Source organism: Acomys minous (genome assembly GCF_964271855.1).
Source record: "Acomys minous genome assembly, chromosome: 6".
In the NCBI taxonomy this organism is placed as follows: Eukaryota; Metazoa; Chordata; class Mammalia; order Rodentia; family Muridae; genus Acomys; species Acomys minous.
In genome coordinates, this window is record NC_140487.1 from 2,016,273 (window position 1) to 2,028,375 (window position 12,103).

Here is a 12,103-nt window from a genome sequence, read left to right on the forward strand (position 1 = left end):
CCAGGCAGTGATCGGGAGTGGGGCATTCAGACTGCAAGCAGGCAGTGCCGTCGGGAGGAAGTGCAGCCGTGAGGCAGAGTTCAGACAGAAGAAATTTACCTCATCTTAGAATTGCGGTCTCAAAGGTCTTGAAAAGATCCACAGGAAGGCTTTGTGGGTGGGCAGAGGTCCCAGCCTGTGGCTGTGGGAAGCAGTGGGAACCAGGAGACTTAGAGAAAGAAATTTAGACAACGGAATGGTCTCTGAGTTTCCTACCCGAGTCACGTCCACCAATTTTATATTTAATAATTAATAATCTAGAAGGTAGATACAAAGTAGATACAAGGTACCGGGCAGCAGATATTATGTTGTAGAGGAGGAGGAGGAGGAGGAGGAGGAGGAGGAGGAGAGAGAGAGAGAGAGAGAGAGAGAGAGAGAGAGAGAGAGAGAGAGAGAGAGAGAGAGAGAGAGAGAGAGAGTGTTGGGTAGAGAGTGTAGAGAGGGATAGAGTAGAAAGAGAGAGACCAAGTGGCGGTTTGTCCTTTTATGTGGTCCTGGTCAGGGTCGCTCCTCCATGGCAGGTAAGTGATGACATCACAGGTAGGCGGGCTGAAGATGATGCTAACACCTAGGCCTATACCCAGTTCCTCTACTTCATCTGCTTCAGGTGTCTACACTGTTTCCCATTTTGAGTGGGATTCAAGCAGCCTCCTTTGTGGCCTGCTTGTTACTCAGCTGCTTTGGGTCTTTGTCCTCTAGTATGATTACTCGCACTATATAGCTACTAATAACTTACAAGGGAGTACGTATCAGGTATGTCTTTCTGGGTCTGCGTCACCTCACTCAGGACGATATTTTCTAGTTGTAACTTACGAGCCATCAACCATAGATATAGTAATGATGTGTTAAACTGTAATTCAAAAAACCAAAAACTGAACCTTTCTTTGAAAGAATCAAAGAAAATTTCCCGAGGAGAGGAGAAGGTTTGGCAAATAACAGGGGAGGTTTTGAGTTCCATACATCTAACTTTAAATTATAATGCATTGCTTCCCTTTGCTACCTTGGGTAAGTTATTCAACACTTTGAGCCTCATCTTTTTTTTTTTTTGTAAAGGAGGAATGGTAATACTTTAATAATATCTATAAAGAAATATCATTTGTGATGTCCTGGCCATTTTAATTATATACTCTTTCCTTTCCTTTACACTTCTCTGACCTCATTTTCCATAACAAGAACTGAACTAAACATGATAGATTTTGCCAAGAACCTGATTTGATATTCAGTGGCTGCAGTCTAATAATAAAAACAGTGTGGTGAAACATTGGTCAAGACAGAGTGAGTTTGGGGACTACAACTCAGGATCTCATCTGGTGCTTAGGCTGGTATGGAATTTCCAGGGCTTAACAGTAGTTCATATACATAATATCCCATATTGGAGGAGGGTGTTAGGACATACCGTTATATGATATTCAAATGATTGTGAAGAGTCCAGGTAAGAAGAAAGTAGAAAAGAGCAGGCTCTGTAACCTATAATTAAATGATACCATTTACTTTAAGATGGAGAGCCACAATCAATACTTAAAGTAATCACTGGTAATGATGTACAAGTTGGGAGTCGGGCCATGTAGAAATTGGAGATAAGATACAGCAGTGGAAGTTACACTGGTGACCCCACCCAGCTCCGGTGCATAGTTCTGATCCAGTGGTCATGCAGATGGCCCTTGTTAAGTTAAAAAGGTCACAAAGTAAAAATGAAGTCATAGGAAAAATGGTAATCACATTGGTAGGGAAGGGAGGGAGACAAGAGTCTAGGAAGCAGCGTAACCAAATACTTTATATGTCTATATGAAGTTGCCCAAGAATAAAATTGATCAACGAAACAGCAAGGGTGAATGATATTTAGTATTTACATCAAGCTTTTCAGATGTCCCGTGATCTAATCTAAGCTGTTAAACTGAGAAAAAAAGTCATTAAGTACCAACGACCTTGAGGTGGCATGAGGTTTGTAAGTGCCTGGGCCAGAGTAAAGGCTTACACAGTGAGTAGCTGGGTGTGTCGCTATAGTTTGGAGATGATGTTAAGTGTGAAGACCTCATGGTGGATCAGATAGAGTGGGAAGCAGCAACAGACAAGTCTGAGAGATGGGGGAACCCAAGTGCAGAGGTCATGGTGGAAGAACAATGCTGCCAGCCAAAGGCCCAGGCACAGGGAGTTTCCGGAATGTGTTCAAGGCCATACTTCAGGGTGACTTACTGTTGGGGTCTTTCCCAGAGCTGACTGCTCCCCTTTGCCAGCTTGCTTTTCTGTTGAAGCTCAGGGATCAAGTTTTCATCCCTCTGTGGTCTTGTGCTTCCTATGCGTGTCCTAGTGCCCACTGGGTGTTCCTATGCCCCGTGTTTTATTTTATCCCTGAGCTCGCTGCATACTGGGTAAGAGATGGCCTATGCTGGTCAACTGGACAGCAGTTGCCCTTGAGAGAACAGTGTGTTTCTCGCTGAGATTTCATACTGGTTTAAAAGCTACCACACTCTGTGATTACAGGCTCTGTGTGCAGTGTTGGGGAAAACACACCTGAAGCTTCGTTGCTGTCATGATTGCAGGAGCCAAGAGTCAGGGCTGTGAAACTCTTGCGGAATTCAGGCATCTTCTAAATTCTCTCCCTGATGCATTTATTCGTGGCAAGCTCACACATTCTCGCTCTCCTCCCACCTTTCTCTCAGCAGCAACTTTGAGGAAATGCTTTAATTATTTAAAACACTTGCTGCATACTTAAGAAAACACCAGGGAGGGATGTTATAAAAGAAATGTTTTTAACATATAAATTTAGAGTCTGAGATGATCACCAACCCAATGAAGACAGTAATAATAGATTTTTTTTTAAAAAAAAATGCAAACAACTAGATGTTTGCTTTCCTTTGAGTACAACAATGGATAGGCATTTTCTCTCAGGCTTCGTTTACCTTTTTGCCTTGAATTGAACAGTGTTTCCTCTGCGATATATTAAAGCATCGCATGTCTAATTTCAGGAAAATGAACACCGTTCTCTGAAATTTCAATTTTACTAGACCAAAGACTATCCTGAAAAGTGGGAAATGCATGCATAGAAAGCAAAACTACGCAACAATAAATGTCTAGCCCCAAACTGTAAATTCCTGTCCAGCCCCTTTCAGGAACTCCAATTTTAATATACAAAGCATTTTGTAAGTTTGAGCCAATTATTTCTTTTACAACGAAGCAATAAACAGCGAGACCCTGAGAAAATGCTAATTTTTCCTTTACAAGAGTATATCAGTTGTGTTTTACTCCTTTTTCTTTGTTTTTTTTTAAAAGTTCTTTTTGTCTTTTTGTTTGCATGATTGATTTCAAAGAGAGAGAGAGAGAGAAAAAGGCATAAAGTTGGGGGGATGGGGAATATCTGAGATGGATGGGGAGTATCTGGGAGGAATTTGGGGAGCAAAAACCATGATGATACATTTTCAATAAAATAAATGTTTCTAAAAAATAAAACCTTTTTATTGAAAAATTTCAATGAAAAGGATTTAAAAAAAAAAAAAAGCAACATATGCCAAGATGATACACCTGAGGTTCATGTGACATCACTTGGAACCATGCAGAGCCAGTATGTTCCAGAAACATGACGTGGATGCAGAAGTTTGAGGTTTCATTACTGAAAGCATCAATCTTGCTGCACAATCCGTGAGGCTGACTTCATCTCCCAACGAATCAAAGAGCTTTGTTGCTGTGTGCAGTTAATTTTAAGCCATGCACCAGAACACTTTACAACTTTAGAGTGACATCTTAAATAGATGGCTGGCAGCCTTTGACAATATTTAGCGCTTTACAGTGCTACATTAGCGCTAACTTTAGAAACTATAGCATAATGAAATTTTATAGCCAATTAAGCTCACGAGTCACTGTCAGCTTTCTAAACTCTAGATGAATGAGAGAATTGGATATAGGAAGGGAAGAACCAACTCTTGCTGCTATAAAATCTGGGGTATTACCATGGGAGTCGCACGTTAACACAGAGAGAAACACAAGAGCTAAACCGCCAGAGAAGAAACAAGCTCTTCCTTTCCAAGTTTTGAAATATGTTTCAGTCTGTTTGTTGACACGTGTTTCTGCTGATCACAGGAGCCTGGTTTATCATGCTTTAAGAGATAAGACGGGCCGTAAGAAGCATACAATGTAACCCCAGTGTTCCAGAGGCTGAGGCAGGAGAATCATGAGTTTAAAAACCAGCCTAGTTCAGCATTATTATATATATATTTCTACTCTAATATGAGGTATTGTACCCATACAACTCAGGTAGGATACAAGGTTTACCTCCAGTAGTTTGAAAGTGCTATTACAGGCTGTTTAGGATGAGTAAGTTACACAAGTTAATTGTTAGTTCATCAAATCATGGTCATTTCAAATACTAGTGTATTTATATCACAAGAATATACACCCTAGGTTTAACAGATAGATTTAATTCTATAGGTAGGTAAAGCAAAATTGTTAGACACTGTCTTCAAAAACCTCAGTGACCTACAGAATATGGCACTTGAAGATGTTTATTTTAAAGATTCATTGACAATAAGACAGGTTAACTCCTGGCAACACCCAGCCTACTTCACAGAAGATGATGAGCATCAAAGATCCTTCCTCCTTATGGAGATGGCTTCAAATGTGGCAAACAAGCCACTGGGAAAAATGTCCTCATTTCTACCACAGACAGAATTCTGCTTATAAATGGGCAAGCTTAGATGAAGGCAAAGTCGAAGGCCAAACTCTGCCAAGACAGTGTAAGCAAATCCTCAATAGTTCCTGCTTCACAAATATATCTGTCAGAGATATTGGGCCAGAAAGCTGAAGAAGATGCTCCAACATAATAGATAGTTTTGAGTGACTGTTCAGGCAGGAAACGGTTTTTGTCATTTTTTTTCACTTTGGAAGCTGCTAACTTACACTTCCTGTCTACTCAGGTAATTCATTTTATTCCTTCTCAAGTCTCTGACAGAGCTGAAGACCAGATAGTTTAGTTCTACAATTAAGCTTAGTTGTTTAGGGGTTAAGATGTTTTTAGGCCTACATAGGTGTTTTAAGTTGATAGAAATGAGCTATGATAGATATTGATTTACATTTAGAATTTGAGACTCACCAAGATAGGAAAGATGTTTCCTTCAAGGTTGTCAAATACAAATAGCCAGATCACTATGAATATAACATTAATATAAACCCTGATCGTTTTATGGTTCTTCTTTCTATATGTAGTTTATTTTATATATGTATAATAATATAAATATATATGCACATATATATGTGATTTTAGAAATAAAATAAATAAATGAACCAGTCTGGACTGCATAGGAGATCCTGTTTCAAACTCACCACTTCCCGAAAAAGTTAAAAAGAAAAACCGTGCAAGCTTGGGTATTATTTATTACTCTGTACCCAAGCTAATTGAGTCTTACTTCTCTCTATGACAATAAGAATAGTGAAAATCCAAACAAGTCTATTTAATAAGATGCATATAAAAGTGGATCGCATTGGAAGAACAATCAAGGAACAGCAAGTCTACTTTGTCTCCAGTGCCCTCTGTCTGTTTGGAAAGAATGTGTATATCATCTTGCCCCGATTATTAACCAGGGAATGGGGGATATCTTTATAGAATAACAGAGCTTCCAGTGTATTTAAAATAAAATCACAATATATTGTTGAGAGACTATATGGGGATGTTATAAGACTGTGTTTATTTAATTTTTGTGTATGGGCATATGTTTGTGTGTGTGTGTGTGTGTGTGTGTGTGTGTGTGTGTGTGTGTGTGTGCGTGTGTTTTCATGCACAGGAATTGTGTCAGTCCAAAGGAAACTCACTGTCCAAATTCTGGCGGTTAGACAAAAGCCAGCGTCCTTAGGAACTTGTGAAGCCATTTTCTCCCACCAAGGGGAGAAATTCCCTTCCCACTAGCATACTTCTCAGTCTTCTAATAACTGCCATTTTGGTTGTGTGCTCCGCTGGCTCTCTTTCTTGGCCTCCCTCGGTCCTCTCCTGGTCTTCATTTCTCTGTTTGCCTCAGTCTCGTCCTCTCTCGCAGCCCTGCCTTTCCCTCTGCGCTCAGCACTTCTGCTTTTGCCCTCTCTACTCCTCTTCCACCTCCTGTTTCCATCCTCTCAAGAGGAAAACATTTAATTCCTCACACTTTCTTCTTAACAAACCATTCATGTCTTTCCCTCTTCTACTTGAAATCACCTCTAGATCTCCCTATGTTCAAAGAACGTGATAGAAATTCTAAAGTTTATAGAACGTGGAATTATACAGTTATTACTCTTTATATATACATTTTTTTTTTTACAAACAAAGATTGAGCCAACCGGAAACCAGAAACATTTCTAAATGCATCTATACACAGTGTGCCTGGCGTATTTCTCGGAGCTTTATTCCCGAAACAATGAAGTGCTACGATGGTCCGTGTGGGTTTCGCCTTGTGTTGGGTATTACAAGCAATCTAGATATGTAAGAGAATGTGTGTGAGCCACAGGTGAATACTGCTGCCTTTGCTTGGAGCTACTTCCTGAATATTGATGCTCACTGGAGATCTGCAGCAGAGCCCTACGCAGATACTGAGTGGTGGCTGCACGGGTTCCAGCCCTTCACCTGGCGGGCGAAGGAGAGGAGGAGATGCTTAGGTTTTCAGGAAGGAATTCTCTTGCTACTGTAGCACCATAAAATTCCCTGGGTCAATTTCTATTTCCATGTTTAAGATTAGTTAGGGAGTAGTGGCCGCCAAGAACAGTCCCCAGACTAGCCTGGGTGCATCATGTTTCCTGGGCAGCTTTTGGAATTCTTCTGGTCTCTGTCTCAGATTTGAATAAATCTAGGGTGACACCGAGAGTCTGTGTTTGTAGAGATGAGTGAGGACAGCAGCCTCATGCCTGCTGAACTTCATGCTGATTCTCCAAACTCAGTGAATCAAAGTCAAGAAAACATTCAGTCACCATCACAGCATCAATCTTGACACTTTTTTTTTTTTTGTCTTCCATTTTTTCTATCACTGACTTTCCTGTCTTTTGGTTCCTCAGCAAATGTCATACCTTTTCCAAGACTGCTCAGGTCTTGGCTGCATGTCCTGGGGGGAAATCCTCAGTTCAGTTTATTTGCTGTTGTCTTTCATTAATATTTATTTATGGTTTGCCTACATTGTGGTTAGAATTGTGAGGCTTAAGTTTTAGGCAGAGCTGAAAGCCTTGCTTCACAGGTAACATGACGAAATTATGAACTTAGTCATATTGTCCTGGCATTCAGGTCATAACAGTGACACAGTGACGTGGAAGGGAGATTGTCCCCATATCTGCATATGTGACTGAGATCATGCTGGTGGGGGGCACTGTACCCTTGGGGCCTTAGCGCTCCTCTTTGTGAGAGCTGACTGTGTTTCTGTCTTTATATTCCTAAACTTGCAATATCCCTAGGAGGAGGTTTTAGGAAAGTACTACTGTTAGACCTGACAGCGAGAACCTGATTTTAGGCTCAGTGTGACTTGGGGGCATGTTATTTCTACAGACAAAGCAATTAAAAATGTGAATGTGGCCATCAAGTGACAAAAAATGCTGCACAATTCTTACTTTACAAGACTTTTTCCCCAAATGACTTTCACTGATTACTAATTTGATGTAGTGTTTCAGACTCTGTATTCTATGCTTTGAATTCTATTATGTATAGATACAGTTATTGACAGTATGGAGAATATGTAGATTTCAAGGTGGAGAGAAAGGATATTTAATTTTGGGGAAAAGACATTGGAAATAGTAGAAAAATGAAAAACATTCATGTATAAAATGGAGGTGCAGAATCTAGCATCGTGACAGACTTTGAGGTCCAGAACAGCAGCCAATACAATTGAAGGGGACAGAGAACTAGAGATGACTGAAGCAGAGGGGAAACCGTCTAGGGATCAAGTGATGAAAATTAAGTAAACAGAATTAACTCACTTTGTTACAGTAGAGACATCCCAATATTAACCACTTCAGCTTAACACACCAAGCTTAGATGTATACATCAGTTATAGCAAAGTAAGTCTTTATTGTATTCAAAGATCATTTATTACATATCACTGAGATCCATAAGCAAATCTAAAGTATCAACTTTGCTTCTGATGAACAGCGTTTGGAGAGGTTGGGGTGTTAGTGCGGTTTTCTAATACATAGTGAGATTTTCGTGTTCTTCACTCTTTTCTTTTTCTCATACTCTAAGCTCTGGACACTTAGAATATTTCTCCTCAAAGAAAGAGAGAATACAGAGCCTTCAGTCTGAGACTTGGGAGGTTTCCAGGATCTGCTCTATGTGCTCTGTGACAGTTGACACCAAACTTCCCAGCTTCCTCATCTTCAAAATTAGACAGCTGGTTTATAACTGATGCCAAATTTATTTTTCATTTTTAAACCCCAGGCTTCTATTGCACTTTAAATGATAAACATCAACCTACATACTGCCAAGTGTTCAGCCCTAACTGTGCCTAAGCACTTGTACAATTATTCCCACTAATACACATTTTGAGAGACCTACATCTTTTTAATAGAAAGTTAAAAGGAAAAATCGAGTTCAAAGAGAAAATAAATTAAATGACTCTTTATAAGACATCCAGAGTTACTTAAGCAAACATTATCATTTAAAACTTATAAAATTACTTCTAAATACAGCACTTTCAAAACAAGAATGGATATGAGATGAGAAGGGACTTGCATGAGAGCACCAATGCAGTGGTTCTCTGGAACCAAAAGGTGATGAAAAGAATTATGTTTTGCACATTTTTAAAAAAGATCATGGCATTGCAAAAATATTATATAGTTATCAAAAAGTAAAATAAAATGGGACTTGAGAAGGAGGAAGCAGAGTTAATGGTCGTACATTAAGAATTTTTTAGGCTGCTAGTTAAATAATTTTTGGTCTTTCCAAATACCAACTGTAAAAATCTTACTTTGTAAGAACATGGCTATCATCATCATCATCATCATCATCATCATCAATATCAATACTTGTGTCTCATTGTGTTTAAAGAACAGAAATCACCATGCCAATCTATTTGAAATCCAACACTGTCCGTTGACAGTTTTTCCTTTTTCTTTGCAGGGCTGGAGCGAATTGCACGGGATTCATCTTATGAGCAGGAAGGGAAGGTTCAGTTTGTAATTGATGCAGTGTACTCCATGGCTTATGCCCTGCACAACATGCACAAGGAACTCTGCCCTGGATACATCGGCCTCTGCCCCAGAATGGTCACCATTGACGGGAAAGAGCTGCTGGGTTACATCAGGGCCGTGAATTTCAATGGTAAGTCACAACTCTATTTTTATCTCGACATTAAGCGGCAACGAGTTTCACAGACCCAGCCTGCAGACGACGCTCAGACGAACTAGAAATCCAAAGATGAGAAGAAGTACGTTTTGCTCAGAAGTGTAAAATTTGGGTGCTGGAGAGATAGCTCAGAGGTTAAGAGCACTGTCTGTTCTTCCAGAGGTCCTGAGTTCAATTCCCAGCAACCACATGGTGGCTCACAACTATTTGCAGTGAGATCTGGTGCCCTCTTCTGGCCTGCAGGTGTACATGCAGACAGAACACTGTAATACATAATAAATGAATCTTAAAAAAAAAAAAGAAGTGCAAAATTTTTCACCTGCTTTCCCCATTCTCAAACATATTTTTGCATTGCCCTTAATCTGTTCTTGAAAGATACGAATGTTAAAAATAATTCTCAATCAATCAAAATATTCTACTTAAATATCATTACTTCAGAAATCATTTTGAAGGCTCACTCAGGACTACTGTCAATAGATCAAATTCACTTAAAAGTGGTTTTCTCATGATATTATTAATGAAGAGCTTATAGAAATTTGTTTTTAATATTTGATATTAATCCTTCTAAACAGTGAGCTGATGAGGAAGTTGCCATGTAGATGGAGTTACTACAATAATTCAAGACTGTTGTTACTACATGAAGTAACTAATTAAGGCTACTAATGGGTGGAGTTACTACAATAATTCAAGGCTGTAGTATTTTTATTTTTATGTTGATTTTCCTCTGTATTTTTTTCATGATTTAGTCATGCTGTACCAAGGAACTGAGTGATACAGGGTAGATGGCATTTTTTTTTTTTTTTTTTTTTTTTACTGTAGAAGCCAAAACATTGCCTCTGTAAGTATTTGGATGTGAATAGCTAAACTGCCTTTTTGTGATGGAGTTACTGAAAGCTGCTGTCCTTTCATGAAAGTAGTAATGGTTGCTGTGCCCATGACTTTGACCATCATTTTCAAATAAAATGATAGAATTCTCTGAGCTGTCTAATTCTTTCAGCTTGGCTGTAATCCACACAATGGACATGCCTTCAGGCCATGCGCAGTGCCATGCTGTCTGTCACAATACACTCTGGTGACCTCAGATGCCAGCCTTTCTCAAAACAGCACAAGGTCATCTTCTGTTTAGAATTCAAGTGGAAACGCTGTCTCTTGCTTTGTGCAGGCAGTGTAGGGATAATTTGGTCTGTATTCAACACAAGACACCCTGTTCTCCAGCAACATTTCCTAGAGCCATTATATAGCTTTAATTCTTTTGTTAATATAAACACTGAGGGGAGTTCGAAAATAATTTTCATGCAGCTATAAAACTGAACAAAAGAGGATTGTTACAATGTAAAGTTATTTACTCTAATGCGAGGTTAGGGAACACTTCATTCTCCAACAGTGTCAGGAAGTGGGAAGAAGAATGCAAATGAGCGGATTTTCCTCAATAACTGAAGCTCACCTCTGAAAAGGAAACACTTTAAAGAAACACTCATGAATGCAATTTAAAGGTGAATTACTAATTTTACTTTTATCTTAACCATGCATCAAGAGCTAACCCTTCCAATGGCTTCAATCGTTATCCTGCCCTCCAATGTAATGATGCAATTATGGGCTTATTAGAGAGTGTCCTAGTGTCCAACTGCTGTTAAGACAATTTGCCTCTGGACCCCAGCGAGCCCTGAGCTCTTCAGTCCACTTTCAATAAATTAACTCACCTCTACCTAGCCCATATGTTCAGCCTTATAATAGTTGCTAAAGATATATTACAAGTAAAATAGACAAAGGAGTCAGAGGGTGTGGGCTGATTAGAAAAGGTATTAACCCAACAAGCACAAGAGACTCTAATGACATAAAATGCATTTTGTGCTGAAAGAAAGATGTTTTTAGGTCTAGAGAGACGTTTTAAGCTGATAATGATGAGATATGATAGATATTGCTTCACATTCAGAATTTTAGATGCACCAAGATAGAAAAGATGTTTTCTTCAAGGCTGTAAAATATGAACAGCCAAAACACTGAGACTGGAACATTTATATAACTCCTGATTTTGTCAGGGTTCTTCTTGCTATAGGTAGTTTTTGTATATATGTATAATAATATAAAATATTTAATAAAAAATCAAAAAAAGAAAGTCATTATAAATAAAGTTTATATAGGAGGCGTTTAGTCTAGAGAAGAGAAAAGAAGAGAAAACGCTTGAGATAAGGAAGAGGCTGGGACATCTCCATCGTCTTGTAAGTAGTCCTAAGGCTTGTTCATTTGGACGTTAGGGGAACATCCTTCATCTGACTGTGTCAGATACAGCAGCCCACAAACTCCCAACTTGGGTCTCAGGAAATATATTGATATTAGCAGGTAGACTTGAAATAAAATTTCTCCATTGTCCTTGAAGGTATTTTTTGTAAGGACTAAGGTTTGTTTGTTAATGATACAGGGTGAGAGATCTGAACACAAACTTAAGTAATGTTTAACTAATTATATTAATTTTCTGGCCAATTTTTAGAATCCCAGTATTGAACTTCCTATTAGTCTTCATTCATTATTAATACCTTGGCTGTTCATGATTTTCACAAAGGCTTATAAGGCTATTCAAACAGAAGTATAACATCAGAGTATTAATAACGAGAAAAACACTGATTTACACACTAAAATAAAGGACTTATTATGTATTTATACATAATTTATACATTTCAAAACCTGAAAGAGACCTGCAATAAAACCTATATGATGGAAAGAATTCTAAATAATGTAAAGAGAGAGTACTCTTTGAAAAAAGGAGGCAGCCTGGAGAGATAAGAGATG

The 12,103-nt window shown here is 38.8% G+C and overlaps 1 protein-coding gene across 10 annotated transcripts in view; it reads left to right on the forward strand.

Moving 5' to 3' along the window:
* The window catches only part of GRM8 (glutamate metabotropic receptor 8), an 855,522-nt gene that overhangs the window by 548,199 nt on the left and 295,220 nt on the right, over positions 1–12,103 (forward strand). For all 10 annotated transcript variants that reach the window (XM_084788018.1, XM_084788015.1, XM_084788014.1 and 7 more), the window contains one exon: positions 9,092–9,292. In XM_084788018.1, coding sequence (XP_084644144.1) covers positions 9,092–9,292 — 201 coding nt within the window. The remainder of the gene's footprint in view (positions 1–9,091; positions 9,293–12,103) is intronic.